The 16,198-nt window shown below is 39.3% G+C and overlaps 1 protein-coding gene across 1 annotated transcript in view; it reads right to left on the reverse strand.

Moving 5' to 3' along the window:
• Positions 1 to 16,198, reverse strand: part of LOC103148378 (transmembrane protein 132D) — a 39,543-nt gene that overhangs the window by 10,441 nt on the left and 12,904 nt on the right. The window contains exon 3 of the mRNA XM_007567102.2: positions 7,178 to 7,315. Within this exon, the coding sequence (XP_007567164.1) occupies positions 7,178 to 7,315 (138 nt within the window). The remainder of the gene's footprint in view (positions 1 to 7,177; positions 7,316 to 16,198) is intronic.

Below are 16,198 nucleotides of genomic sequence, written 5' to 3' on the forward strand. Positions count from 1 at the left end.
TATATATATATATATGAGGATTAAAGAGAGACCACCCGCGGAGGGTGAGATGGGAATTTTTTATATATCTCTCTTGACTGACACACTGATGACTCTTGACAGACGGTTGTTCAATGGATCGCTCAGGAGCGACATTGATCTTTTGACTTAAAACAATCAATCTTTTAACAGACGAAGTGATGAATCTCTTGACTGACCAAGCAGTAGGTCTCTCCCCAGGTAGTCACTGGATCACTTGATCAACAGAGTGACTGATTTCTTGACTGACAGAGCAGTAGATTACTTGACAGAGTAACACATCTCTCAAACTATAACAGGCAGACTGATAGCTCTCTCAAATTAAACTGCAACAAATCTTTCAACCAACGCATGTCTCAAGTAACAGAGTGATAGATCTCCTGACCAATGAAGCGGTGGATCTCCTGACCAACATATTATTCTGTCTGACAGAGTAACAAAGTGAGAGAGAGGGATCTTAACCAACAAAGTAATAGATCCCTCTCTTGACAGAGTGATGGAGCTCTTGGCTGACAGGGATTGATAGCTAAACCATCCGAGTGCTGGAGTGCTCACCCCAAATCTTTTGACAGACGACAACTGATATCTCACCAGACAGAGGAACAGATCCCTGGACAGGCAGAGCTACATAATTCTTTGTGTAGCAAGTTATAGATCTCTGGGCAGACGAAATGATAGATCTCATGACTGACAAAGGATCAGATCTCTCGACTGGCAGACAACATTATCAAAAGAAAGAGAAATGGATGCCTCTGCTGACACTCCAATAGATCTTTTGACAGATTGCTCTCTCAAGCAACACAGGAATAGCTCTCTCATCAGACGTAGCTACAGATCTTTCAACAGAAAAAGCGATCGGTTTCTCAACAGACAGAGGGAGGGAACTCTTGATTCCCAATTAGGTAAATCTCCAAATGGCTGGTGTGACAGACTGTATCACAGACAAATGGATCTCTTGCCAGATAGATCAACAGATCTCTTGACCAACACAAAGTGAGATGTTTCCACTGCCAGGGCTATAGCCTCTTCACAAGCAGACATTTGTATGGATCTCTCATTAATGGAGTGATTGACCTCTTCACAGACAGGGAGCAGATCCCTTGCACAACAAGCGAGCAATCGCTACACAAAGAGCGAGAAAGTATTCAACTGCTAAACTGACAGCAGGCGTGATATCAAACATTTTGTAAAAAGCAAGAAGTAGGATTTCAAATATAAAAAGGTTTCTTAAGCTGACAATATATTTGAGTTCATCCATACTTAGTGTATTATTTGTCAGTCCATCTTTGATAGGTAAGCATAATGCAATCTTCATGCAATGTCATGAACTGGAACAGCAAAAAAAATATTAAAAATGCTTTTTTTTTGTATTGTCACAAATACAATAAGGGGTTTAAAGAATCTCATACTGTTTTTAGAGTAAATCTGTTGATTGTAGAAAATCCAGTTTCTGTATAACCGCTTCAAGTATTTTAGATTTTAAACTAGAGATGTCTCAAAATTCAATCAAAGGGGGTGAAACATTGCTTTAGCTTAGTGCCAAATAGCAGTTTGGGAATCAGATGCAAATTTGTTTAAACTCCACATGAAAGTAAAAAGTAAGCAATAAATAACTTCAGGGTGGAGATCTCCCACTTTGTGTTGTGTTAAACTATGTTGGTCATATCAAAAACAGCCTACTGGAGGTTAAGACTTTTACTGGACTAGTTCAGACTGTGCGATGGCATGCATTGTAAATGTCAATGCAGTTTTATTTTTTTAACCATTCTGAAATACTTTAGCATCTTTTATTGAGATTATTGTGCTAATGATGTATCAAATTTAACCAAGCTTGGAAAAAAAAAATAATTATCAACCTGTTTCATTGTCCGTTTAAAAAAAAAAAAATCATTTTGGTTTTTGAAAGTCCATCCCTAAATCTAACGTACTTTATCTTTCAAATAATTGTGTACTCTTCAAAAGACCAGTTTCTGTTTCAACCAGACTTCAAGCAATATCCGGCAACAAATTCATAGTGACATGTTATGAATTTTGCCCCATGAAAGAACACATTTCTATGTGTGATCTGAGGAACTGAGACAAGACATGGCCTGGCCTATTTTTCAGCACTGAGGAGGATTCTGCAACTTGAGGCTTTTTTAGAGAAACATAAAAAAAAGATCTTTTTTTTTTTATTATTTGCAGATATCATTTCACTGGGAGTGTCTGCAAGTGTTATATATGAATGGGATATGAGGTGTTCTAAGGACAGTGGCATTCTGCATGGTTGGCAAAAGGCATTGACCTCTGTAAGTTATAGTGGCCTTTTCCTTATGCCAGCTGGAGCAGGGTGCTCTGCTACTTTGCATTTCTTTTTTTTTTTCTGCCATGTCCCCCGGTTTGTAGTTTAGCTTTTATTCCTTGGCGTGTCATTGAACAACAGAGAAGATTTATTGGTGGGGCAAAACAAAATAAGCATGCACATAACATCATGGACTTTATCAGACTCTCCACAGTGTGCACGTTATAAATCAGTGTCAGAGTTGTGCAGACTCACTAAGCTTCTTTTTTTTTTTTTTACTGTATAACTAGGGGCTGCATCACAGCTGCGCTGTGCTGCTGGCTCAACAGCGACGTGGAATTACAAATCATATGCATGAATCCTTTATTATTAAATTCCAACCTAAAAAACAAAGCATGCTAAAGGATTTTCCTTATTAAGGGCAAAAGAAAGATTTAGTGTAATTTAATCATTGTAACATATTGCTCAGAGACCTGAGATTAAAAGATAGTAATCGCATTCTGGTCAAGTATTACAAGAAGATATGCTTGGCTCACATCAGCAGGCAGAGCACATCCCCTTAAGTCTGCATTAGCACAGATATCCATATGATAGGCAGTGTTGCCATGCTACACGCCCCTGTCATAGTTTGTAAGCTCGCAGAGGAATGATCAACAACCTCATTGGCTATGTTTTTATTGCTCACAATCTGCCTGCAAGTTTATTAAGATCCAAGCAATGCTCCTTCAATGGAGCACGGAGGGGGGAAAAAACAGCCCCAGTGTTACTGATACAGCAAATACTGTTTGAGCTGACAAAGGCTAGCAAGGCCTAAAGTCGCAGAAATCCCAAAAGAGTTGCGACAGCAGACACCCCTCAGCAGGAGTCCTGCGTACTTTGTCGCATTTTTAGAGAGGATTAGCCGTAATGGTGAACGAAATATGTTCACCAACATACAATGTTGTTGTAAACAGTGTCATAATCCACAACAAGTGGGGAAAACAACATAACGAGGTCAAACCAACGTCCGCAGGCTTAACGCCCCGCCTCTGCTTAAAGCAAACAAAGTTGTCGGTTATATAAAAAAAAAAACAGAGCTCAGTTAAGCAAACAATAATGATTTAGATCAAAATTCAAGTGTATAAATTTGCTTTATTACCAATGAATTACCTCCGTCCTCCTGTTATCATTGCTTGGCCCTTAATTGAGCTCCTTGCAAAACTTGGCTGCACACACTTTAGGCTCTTCCTACCCTGGAAGCCATTCAAGAGAGCCTTAGTCATAAAATCTTTTCTTGGAGCGACTCTAAAGGCAGACATAATCTTACTGTTTGAATTTAATCTCAAAGCACCCACTTTGGGGTTCACTTGCAGGCTTGGAAAGCAACACAGATTTATGCGGTGCACAACAACGTGGCTAGGCAGCTGGATGGACAGCAGCTTTGTTATATAGATGATGGTGTGACAAGTAATCTTATATTAGTTTATTGGTTCCTAAAAGACAGTAAATATCTTGAGTGTGTGACTTCATGAGGAGGTCCGAAATGTGTGTGATCCCTGGTTTATGAATGATATTTACTCTCAAATCCTTCAGCAGCTCAGCATGTTTGATGTTCTTTGCTGCAGCCACATTTGAGTCATAGAAAAAAAAAAACTATTTCTTTTTTTAGATTGGATCAAAACCCTTGCAATCCAGTTTTAGGTGGCCTTTGTGCTGCGTTTTGTTTTGTTGCCCAACATTAGTGAAGTGATCAGCTTTCAATGACCTACTTTATGTTTTCATCTGTAAAACCCCTGCACGGTTACACACCACGTTCAAGCAGCCAACTAGGCTGAATTGTTATCTGTTGAGATCAGCAGCGCATGATCTGATGGCTCATAGCAGGAAGTAATAACTATGCGTCACATAAGGTCAAAGGGGAATCTGACACCTGACATTCCCCTTGCTGAATCATTAGGTTGCTTAGCTAAAAATGTTTGTCCAGTGATCTCAATTCACTAATTCTCTCTGTTACAGAGGCTCATAAACATTGACTTTGACAAACGTTATTGCAATGTACAATTAAAAAAAAATTCTACTTGATCTTGTTTACTGTATGTATATTGAGTAAGAGAGATATTGTATTAAGTAAAAAGCTGATCGGATTCTGTCAGGCAATCTGCAAGGCGTCTACTTTTCATGTCATGTGAAACATTTCATCTCCAACTTAAATGTGAAGCTCAGTTTCCACCGCAGAAACAAATCATGTTTCCTCCTCAGAACCTGGAAGATTTTGATCCCAGCTGCGTTTTTGCCTGTACTTGAGTGTGGCGAAAATTGTATACGAGGCTTTCACCCGGCAGTCTCCAGTCCTTGACTCCAGTATATCGCTGTGCTTTGAGATTTATCACTGGTTGTAGTCGCCTCACCCACAACTGTGAACTGTATTCTAGAGCTGGCAAGTCTTCCCTGAATATTGGGTGATATACGCACTGGATGACTCTGGTGTACAAGGCCCTTTTTGGCCCGCTTCCTATTTATTTATGCACTTTTCTTCGGAGAACAGGCATCAGTTGTGCCTTATGCTTAAAGTTCATTCTATGCTCTTTGTGTGAGAACAGAAGAGGAGAAGAAAGCTTTTAGCGTTTCTGCGCTCTCTGTTTTGCAAGCTGAGCTAAAACTGTCCGAACTTGTTTCATCGAACACTTTCGGCAAAATTCTTTAAAAAACCGACAACGGAAATCCTGTCAACGGTGCCCGTGTTTCAAATCTTAAATTCCCACTGCCTTTACATTTTAAATTATTACTGTCACAACTACTGTACTCTATTGTCAAATTGTTCACGCTTGATATATTTTTAATGACTTTTACCGCTGTCTACTCGTCTCAGCCACTACGACCAGTGCTGGTGCCTTTCTTGGCCAGGACACTCGAGTGAAAAAAGTCTGGATCTCAATGGGTTTTTATCTGGTTAAATAGAAGTTTAATTAAAAAAATTTTAACTTTATTGTGTTTTGTTACGATATGCCAATAAAAGTGATGTAGGATTGTGAAGATGAAAAAGATTTAAAATGTGTGTTCTAGTATTCAAGCTCTCAGCTTTACACAGAATTTTCTGTGTAACATAAACCAAAGTTATTTGGCTATTTGGAGAGTTTTTACAAAGAGCATATCTAAAATATTCAAAAGAAAATGCAGCTTTGGAAATTGAAATACCCAATGTTACTTGACACACTGTTGGCTGGTGTTACTAAAGCAGCCAATCTGGGAGCAATATTTATTTTCCTTTGTGCTGATTGGCTGCAGCCTCTAGAGCAAAGACAAGGACTGTAAATATGAGATTTTGTGGAAGTGTTAAGATGGTTTCCACTGCGCTTGCTAACAATCAAATGAACATCAAACTTCATTTGATGTTTGAACTATTAAAAAGGACAGCTATAATTATTTCCAGATCGGGTCTGAAATATTTGTAATTTTTAACTCCTTGCAGACGGCGGTGGTGAGTACCATGTTTTGATGCAATTCCTACCTCCATCTTCACATCAAAAGAAACCCCATTACAATGAAGTAATGGGTAAAAACAAGAACTTAGTCAGATTGGAGTTTATTCTTTCAAGGTAAACAATAGTTAGATATATGTCTGGACTTTGACTGGGCCTATCGAGTACGTTAAATGCTAAGTGTACCTTTGTTGTAAACCATTGAGTTGTAGCTCTGGTTGCATTTAGTGGCTAAAACATGTTGAACACCTCCACCTCAGGCCTCTACAGTATCGAGGAGGTTTTTTTTTTCTTCTTCTTCTTCTTGGGCTGACCTGTATTTACCTCCACTCATTTTCTGACAAGCTTCCCTGTTCCTGCTGAAGGAAAGCAGCCTCACACCATGACGATGAAATCACTGCTTTCTCACTAAGGATGGTGAGTTAAAAGTGATGTGCAGTGTCACTATCTAAGATTTTCAGAGCTTGTTAATATTGTTTTATAGCCTAACTCTTCTCCAAACTTCTCCGCAGCTGAATCTGTGACGTCGGCAGAGACGTGACAGATTCAGAAAAACTATTATTCTTCTTCCACTTTATTGTTATGTGCAATTTTTTGTTGCTCTAGCACAAAAAAAATTCCCAATAAAATGCATCATTTGTGAATGCAAAGGGACAAAATGTTACAGGGCGTCGGTACTTTTAAGGCACTGTACTGTTAACAAGTCATCTAGTTAACCTATAACTTACCTGGGTTAAATTTAGGTGAACAGTGCAAAGCTGCTGACTTAGAAAGGACATCCCAGATAAAGAGAGGGTGTAGCCCTGTTTAATGAGATTAGGTACTCAGAAACCCTGAGAGCCGACTTTGATCCAACTGACCTGCAGATGTTGTTGTAAATAGTTTTAATGTCGCATCGATGCAGCTCACCACACTCCGCAGATTCTTGAAAGTCTTGGGTGGAAGAAAAAAACAAACAAACAAACAAACAAAAAAAAAGCGAATTTGCTGCATTTTAGGAGTTGGTGATCCAACGCAGCTGGTAAATGTTTCAAAATAAAAACAAGAACAGAGTGGAAGCGGGTAATAAAGATGAGCAGATGAGCAGGTAATGCCCATTTAGGACGGGTTTTACAGGAGAACCTGCAGCCAGTGTCCTTCTGGGACCCGGTGCAGACAGCGGACACCAAACCGACTTGTTCAGTAGGGACGGTATATATTTACTCCCAAAAAATAAAACAGTTTCACTTCGCAGAACACGAAATACGACGCAGGATATATTTTCTCTGCAGAAGAAACGATGACTCCTTAATAACTAAAATACAACATTTTGAGGGTGAGTAGTTATGATGAGATATTAAAATTTGCAGGTACAAAAACCAGGCACACATAAAATGTTCTGGCCAAGTCATAGAGTCGTGTTGACTTTTCATCGACTCACCTTTTCCCGGGGATGGGGGCCTTTCTCTGACAAATCACAGCAATGGCTCCATCTGCTCCCATATCCAGCGTGATGTCCCACAGTAAGGAGTTGCTGGGTGTTGCTGTTCGAAAGGTCACACCTTTCTTTACTGATGCTCTGCAGAAAGCCACAAATGAAAAGGTCAAGAATGTGGCCAATAGGAAATGTCTGTATATGTATGCGATATTTCACATCTTGTTTTCCAGACCTCTCAGTGTGCACCGCACAAAACAGTTTTTGCAGGGCATCACAATGGAGTTTTATTTTCAACAAAAGGAGAGCGTTTTTTTGTGTGTGTATCTGAAACACATAAAACAACTATCATGTAGCAACTCGTATCCAACCCCCCGGTGCCAGTTTCTCCACCTTCAAGTCTGTTCTTTCGCTGTGTGCTTTCATGATTTAAAATACACAGATGGATTGGGAGTTTTCTTGGCTGACTAATTTATAAATTGTGTACATTATGAGGGAGAAAATGCCGTCCCCGCGGGCTTTCCCAGGCATAAGTAGCTTCCAGTAGGTCAAATGTTAATGAGATGCTGTTGTGTAAGAATTGCGAGGGCCAACAGAGAGACACGAGTTTTTTAAAAAAGAAAAAGAAAACAACAGAACCCTGTACATGTGTTGCCTCTTCCATTTGTGTGTAGGTTTGTTTTTTGGTTGTTGTTTTTTTTTTTTTTGTTTTTTCAAATCTCTTGTGGGACCTGCTCACAAACAGCATAAACAGGTTCTGGTAGACAGTTTAGAGAGGAAAAAAAAAAGAAGAAAAGTCTAATTCTTTGATTTTCATTCGCATGTAAAGCTGTGTGGTTTATCTCCCAATCTTCAAGATAAACACAAGTGTAGAGCGCATTACGAGTCTCTAAGGAAGCATAATCTGCGATAAGAGCAGCAGCAATCTGAGCGCCGCTCCTGCTGCTGACTTTGGTTTTAGTTTCAGCCAAAAGAAAATGAAATGCAGGTCCCCGGTGAGCCCTGTGGAGGAACGCAACCTTGCACGTATTATTATGCCCGTGATATAAAGTAATACTGACCCACTCCATTGAATATTTTGAACATATTTGTGTTTCCTGCGGCGTCGGAGCTCGACTGCACATCTGCCTAAGTGGGAGCTAATTCGAACATCCGTCGTGGAGCTTCAGCGCCCGCCACGACCCGCTGTCCTAACAGCAGGAAATCAAGATCGGAGGGCGTTCCTTTTTCTCAGTGAATGAATTTGGCTGCTTTAAATTCAAACAGAAGGAGATCTCTAAAGGTTAAAGGTTACAATTAGAAGGGAATAAATGATCTGTGAACATGGCTTCTGTGTAAGCTCACGCCCCCACCCTGCAGGCTGCCAGTTTCCGTCCCACCTGCTTGCTGCAGAAGCTCATTACCCTGATTAATAAGAGTTCACAAAAGGAGGACAAGGCTAACAGGGGAAATCCTCCAGTGTAAAAACAACAAAAAAAAAGAAACTGGATCGCAAATAACAAAAATGTTTGCTGTCTATTACGCACAGCTAAACGCCGCTGCTTAAAAGTCAAAAGGCATTTTAATTGGCATAGCAATAGCATGTTGAACAGCCAATGAAGAAGCTGACCAATCTGAAAAAAATAAAAAGCTTTTAATAGTATTGTCATGACCCTGTTATGAGATCATGTCCAGAAATTTGATTACATTACAAATTATCATCAACGTATCAGTTGTTGTGCTGCAGCAAACAGTTTAAGTTTAGGTCCAAAGTTACTAATCTGCCCAATAAACCTTAAAAGACATCAGTCAAAATTGTCCCTTACGGGTAAATTCTTGTCTGAGGGAACCATCCTAATCACAATTAACCCTAATTCTACAATTTACTGCTTTCTGGAGAAGCGGGATGTTTATGGGACTGAATGTCCAAAATGTTATGTCAGCTGGTGGAAGAAGAACCTTTATCAAAAACTTGCATCTTGTTCAGGAGTTTAAAAGTGTCACCGTCAAGAATGTCAATTTTAGGGGAAAAGTCTGGGGGAGGAAAAAGGAAGGAATTGAGAAACTCAAGTTTTCCAAACTACCTGAACGCGTCAGATTCTCAGACCAGATCTGTGACAGTAGAGCAGAACGGGTGTTTGTTCATTTCCTCTAAACCAACTTGTGGTTTTGTTCTTTCATTTGGAGTGCTGTCTGTGTGTTATTTGCTTGTGGGGTGGGTGGATTCTGGATTAATCTGGCACTAAATAAAGTCGCTGAGTAACAGAAGACTGTGTGAGAGGTTTGGAGGAAACCAAAGTTGAATTTCTACAACATGAGCCTTTACAGGAAAACTGTGCAGTAACTATTCTGCTGATAGAAAAAAAAAGCACTCATTGAGAGCTAGCACATGGATTTATGTGTATTGCTAATTAACTATAATGAATTATAAATTATCTATTCTTATGTCAAATAAAAACATGCAAGAGATGTGTATTCCTACAAGCAGTAAATCAATTAATCGTATGATAAACTAAAACAAACTCAATAATTTCCATCGATATGATTTTTTTTTTCTTGTTTTCGCTCCCTTTACTAAAACCTGGATGACAAAAGTCTTCGGTCTGGTGATTTGGTCTCAACTCGCCCTTTTCTTTAAAGGACAATTTTCTTTACGGCGACTTCATAATCCGTTTTATTTGATGTTTCTGTTATTTTGTTGATTTATATTTGGATATTTAAAATGTCTTCCAGTTCCAAGGTGTTAATTTGAATGTAAAGTTTATTGATGTTTGAGAACGTGTTCTTGCATTATTATGCCATTACAATTACAGTGCTTGATAATGGACTCCAAACAACAATACTAGCGTTTATCGCAATAACTTTTGGGACAATTTATCGTCCAGCAAAATTTGTTATTGTGACAGGCCCATGTGTTCCTCGTGACTCGGACAACACCTCTTTTGAACATGTCAGGTGAAATCTAATCTGATGTAACCTAAATACAACATACAATACTTCTGACATAATTGTTATTTGAGATTTTAAAAAAAGACAAATGGATAAAAATATGTTATAGTTATTGAGGCTGTTTGTTTAGGGATTAGCCTCATCTGTGCTTCTGGGTCAGCTCACCCTTTCACATAGCCATACCACTAGTTTGTACTCATCCTTTGCTATTTTGTTCCTCATTACTCCCATTTTGCAAAAATTATGTACAAAACGTCATATTTCTATTTGTTAGGCTTGTTATTGGATTCTAATAAAAACTCTGATCAAACCAAAACAACGTTGAGCGACTTCCTCCCGGTTTATGTTATTTATTGGATCCGTATAGCCACTTCTCCTCGCAGTAGACTTCGAGAAGATTACAGAGAACATCCTGTGGCAAATATTATAAGTAATTTTGTGTCATGTTTTTCTTTTATTTTTTAACACAGCACCTAGATCTTAGCTGCGCCTCTCTGTGTATTTCACCACACATTTTGCCACTCCAAACTCACAAAAAATAATAAAAAGAAAAGAAAAAAACTCTGACTTTCTTAAATCACATTTAACTTGGAACAGAAAATAAAGCCCCAGAAGGAAGGCACAGCTTCAAGGTGCTTCAGAGTCTCTCCGGTTAGTTGCTGAAACCAGTTTCCGTGTGCATCAGTGACTGACAGAGGAAAACAGAAGGGGGTAATTGTTAACAGTCTGAGCGCTCCCAGGAGGCTGTGGAGGCAACAACAGAGGAGGAAAACACACTGTGTGGTTTAGATGAGCAAAGGAGAATAGATGAGGTTTCAGTCCGAGGACCTGCTTGTTCCTGATTTGGTTTCGGTTTAGCAGACAACGAGATGGGAGGTGGCCGGACCCGTTGTTGTTCACAGTAATGGTAATGTAGTGTCAACACAGTGTCCCCTTATAGCTGCGGTTGGGATCAACAGTGAAATGTTGATAGCTTTTTGTGAAGTGCTTAAATTAAAGAACTAAGCACAGAGCGCTTTACTAGATTATTCGAGCTTTTCCACATTTTCTTGAATTCTCTTCATGTCACTTCAGACTTATTTTCTACTTTGTGTCAGTCCATCACAAACAACCTCAATAAAATATTCATGCAATGTGGATGTAATGTGACAAAAGGGGGGTAAGGATCCATTTGCGAGGCACTGCACAAATCTGCTCCAAATCTGTATGCAAGGCTAAGATAATCAGCAGCTTGGTGTCACTTTGTATTAGAGATAATAATAATAATAATAATAATAATAATAATAATAATAATAATAATAATAACACACCACCCACGATGAATCTAATATGTTTATTGAAAATCTGCAATTTGACTTTTTTTTTTCCCCCTTTACTTTTAAGCTGCTTCGCTCTGTGTTAGTTGAACCAGCGATTTGTAAGCTCTTTTAGATATAATTGCAGTTCTGCTGACTATAGAGAATAATAATTGCAGTGTGAATGTGTGGTTTGCTTCCAATCGGGGAAACCTTAAAACCTTTAATGCACTGCAATCAGCGAGGGAAGAAGGATGGAATATTCACAGTAATAATGAGAAAACGTAACAGGGTGGTTAATCTAGTAATTGCCTCTGAATACGGTGGCCTGCCATGATGGAACACCCCCATGTATTAGGGCCGAGTGGAGCAGGGTGTACTTAATGAAAAGTGGCAGTAACAAGGAGTCTTATCTAAAGTCCCTTTTTTCAAAGAAGTAAAAAAAAAAAAAGGATTCCCCTGCATCTGGAAAAGGTGTTTTTTTTTTGAGTGGTTGGGAACAGAAACCCGCCTCCATGGTCTTAGTGGGCCCAGAGGAAGACAGCAGGCAGGGAGAGGCACCGGGGCAGAGAAGATGGATGGCTGTGGAGACGGATGCTGACAGCGCGTGTGAAAGGCAGCTTTCAGGTGCTGCAACAGCCATCCATCTCACTTTCTGACCAGGTAAGATATGAGTGGCAGGAGTGGCTCAGCTATTACATAATACTCTTTTTATTTTTGTTATTATTATTTTCTATATGCGCTCATGGAATAAACGCTGTCTTGCAAAAATACTTTACATCTCTTGTACTTTTGCCCATTCTATCAGAAACTTCAATGTATTTTACTGGGAGTATATAGTCAGGTCAATTCAAGTTTATTTTTATAGCACGTTTATTTATCTACAAGGCGGCTCAAAGTGCTTTACACCAAAAGTACGTAATACAGTAACCAATTATGAAACAAGAACGCCATCATCAAACACATATACATCAAATATATTAATCTCTGCTCTAATTATTACAAATCAAATGTAACTCTAAACAGGTGGGGGGTTTAGCCTGGATTTAAAGGAGCTCAGTGTTTCAGCACTTTTGTGGTTTTCTAGAAGTTTATGGAGAATAGAAACTGAATGCTGCTTCTCCATGTTTGGTTCTGGGGAAGCAGTGTAGACGAGAACCAGAAGACCTGAGCGTGATAACTCATCAAGCTCACTAGTATTCATTCGGATTGTGGGAAATTAAAGACATTTATCAGGAGAAAGTTGAGCAATATGAAAGATCGACTATAACATTTCAACCGACTGCAGACAGTGTGAGTGGAGCTCACAGACTACGCACAAGTACGTGGGAGAAGTGTCATAATTCAAGTAGTTAGAGTTCATCTATCTGTGATTACGGTAATTCTCAGTAAAATGTTAAATAGTATTTCCTCTTTTCCACCAGCTACATGGGCGACACAGCAGACATATATAGCATCTAGCTCTTGGGATGTTTTCTTCAGCAAGCATGGAGAAGCTTCCCATAGCTGCTGGGTAGATAGATGGAGATAAAAACAGGGCAATTCTTGAAGAAAATATGTTGAGAGCTAAAAGATTTGAGATTACACCACCCTAAGCTTCCAGCCAGATCAACAATGCAGTGGTTTAGATCCATGATTGTCAAACTAACTTCTGTTAGAAATAGCAGGTGGAAGCGGCGTATTTCTGGATTTTGAGGTATGTGTTTGTATTTCTCTTAATTTTGTGTCTTCAGATACAAACTGGCAAAATCATTACAAAAGGAAGCTGTACAGTGTTTGTGGGTAAGATTCAATGATATGCCAGGTATTAAAAATGCAAATGTACAGCGTTTTGTTTTTTTGGGGGGTTTTTTCAGGCATACACAACCATTAACATTGATACATGTCAATGCAAGTTATTTTCCAACATATCTGTATCGGCCCGATAAGCAAAACTGGACTGACGTTAATAACCAACATGTATTTTCATCTTGTTGCCATTTAAGTGTTTCAGCAGATGGAGGGGAGTAATCAGGCGGTATTTGTTTGGTCATGTGATGGTGATGAAGCGCAGCAGGATTGTAGAACAGAAAAACAATGTCAGTGGCATGATTGTTTTGTTGAAAGTGTATATCAGCCAAAATGTCCATGTCAGCCTCCCTAATTCTCCCTCTTTTTTTTTTTTTTTTAGTGTGACGATCATCTTGTGTTATACACAAAGAAGCCATATTGGATTTTGAGGTCAGTGTTTGCAAGAAACCTCTCTGGCTTTATGGGGCTTTCTGTAAATGTTTTTAACTGTAAACCTTAGGCTCTCAAATTTTGGAAAAACAAAATGCATTTTAAAACACGTCATGCAACCTGTGAACTAGCGATCAAAAGATAAGAATGCTTGTTTATTATCACTTAAACGCAGCTGAGAAAGTCCAAATCCTGTTGCGTCGCCGTTTTAAGGTGTCTATCAAGACGGTTGCCTGTTTTTTACTGGGGATGTATTCGCTGTAAAAAGTCTGAGAACCACTGATTTAGACTGAAGGATATCTGTGCGTTTGATGGCCGAGTCAAAATCCAAATGAGAACCTGTAGCAGCAGAGTAAAACTACCAGATGCTCTGACCTCTGACCAATCTGATGGACCTCCAGCTGCTCTGCAAAGAACAACGGCAAAAGTGTTCAAAGCACTTGAAGCTGCAGCTGAGTGTGAATATTTTTGATGGTGTGCTAATGATGAGAACTGGAACACAAACGTATACAACCTATCACTTACAAATCCAAATATGTCATGACATTTTGGATTACAGCTCAGCTTTGCCAACAGACTTAACTCTAAAACGAAGTGTTTTCCAGACTGATACGAAACGACGAAATTATTTAAAAATTCCATTAAGCAGAAGCTGGATTATTTCCTTGGTGTAACCTGGACGCCCAAACCCCAATGTATTCCATTATTAATGGCAATATGGAGATGCTCCATAAGGTTTGTAATTGCTTCTTCTACACTATGATTTTTCCAATCTAACTGTGCAGATAAGTTTCCTACGGGGGCCACAGCACCACCACAAAACCCCAATGAAATCGGAAACAGATGCAGTCATTAATTATGCAGGCAAATGTCCAACGTTTAGCCAGTCTGATGGCGAGCCATTGACAACGTGCTCGTCGTTCTCATGGAGTGGAGGGAGTTCGAGGGGGGGGGGACCTTCATGCCAGCGCTCCTGCCAGATGGCGGGGACGGCGGGGACAGCGGGCCTCAAAATGGATGTAAAACCCCCATTTGTTACACAGATGAAGGATTAGATTTCCAGGTTGAAAGGCTTAGCGGAAACCGTGTCATATAGAGAAAGACGGCTAAATTTAATTTCATGTCTGAACGTTTCCTTAAGATGATTCAATAGGCAAAGAAGAAGGCAAAACAAACCGCTTTGGTTTTACAGTCAATGCCTTTTAACTTCACAAGTAACAAAAAATACTCTAATTTCCACTAAGTAGGGGGAAATGAAAGCGGTACAGTTGCATGAAAAAAAAAGATTTATTCGACAAAAACGAGAAACAGACGCTTTTTTTTTTTGTTTCTTTTCCCCTCGGTCAACCTTAAATTTAAATATCCCTCGACTCTGGGCATAGAGATCAATAACATGTTAATCATGCTGATGAGAGAGCATTAAGGAGAGCTTAATGGGATACGCAGACAGTGATATAGCACACAGACATCTGTTGAAGTCTGGGTGCACAGAGCTTGTTAATATGCAGATAAGATGGGCCAGCGTGGCGACGTGTTGCCGCGGAAATGGAACGAGCACACAGAGCGCACGGCGCTTATAGGATGATGCAAAACGGAAATTTCTGAGTCTTAGTCACCGAAACCTACAGTGCAGACATGACGGCTTACTAAAAGGATTCCAAGTAATATTGTCAGTCTTCCAACCAAATGCAGAAAGCAGGAGGCTTAGAGGGAACTGAAGAAAATGGAGGGTGGGGGGAGGAAGTGAGGTGGCATCACGGTTATCTGATTTTAATTTGGGTCTCTTTTGGGTGACTAAGTAAATGAGATAAAGCAGCAATGATTAAAAGTGACAGGTTGAAGAGGGCGGGAAATTAACTTTTCATTTTTGGCTTCGTTGCTTCAGCTAAAATAAAGAGACGGGAAGAAAAGAAAACTAGATAATTAAGACAAATAGATGACCTAACCTTTCAAGCTACGTGGGTTTATGTGCTATTATTGAATTTAATGATTCTCCCTAAAAATATTCTTCCAAACTTGAAGAAATGTCAGATGAAACATTTTGACCTTTATGCTTTTTTGCTATGTCTCATTGCATGTGCTCAACTGTTCAAGTCCATGTTCATCTTTTTTTTTTCAAACTGGGAAGAGGATTACTAAATGAAGAAAAAGTCAAAATCTTCAACAAAACATTGTCAGGGTTTCATTATCAGCGATGTATAGAATGTAAAATGTTGGGCAAAATTCAGATCTCTGCAAAAGTATTTATGTCATTCCGAACTTTTCCGTATTTTGTCACGTCGCAGCTGAAGATGTGGGGTATTTCATTGGGATTTTGGGTTACAGAGCAACTCAAAGTAGTGGAGGGAATAAAAACAATATGTGATTTCAAGAGTTTTCTTCTTGTTGTTTTTATTCAGACTTGCAACTGCAAGTCATTTGAACTGCAGCTGCAATTTGGTTTCTGCATTTGGTTCGAATCAATACCAGCTTTTGGCATCCATAGACAAAAAATGTTCACAAATGTGGGTTATTACAAAATAACCCACACTCAGGTGGACTGGATGGAAAGTATCTATAAACATCAATTTTAAAATTCTCGATT

This window comes from Poecilia formosa, unplaced genomic scaffold (assembly GCF_000485575.1).
Source record: "Poecilia formosa unplaced genomic scaffold, Poecilia_formosa-5.1.2 Scaffold204, whole genome shotgun sequence".
NCBI classification, from domain to species: domain Eukaryota; kingdom Metazoa; phylum Chordata; class Actinopteri; order Cyprinodontiformes; family Poeciliidae; genus Poecilia; species Poecilia formosa.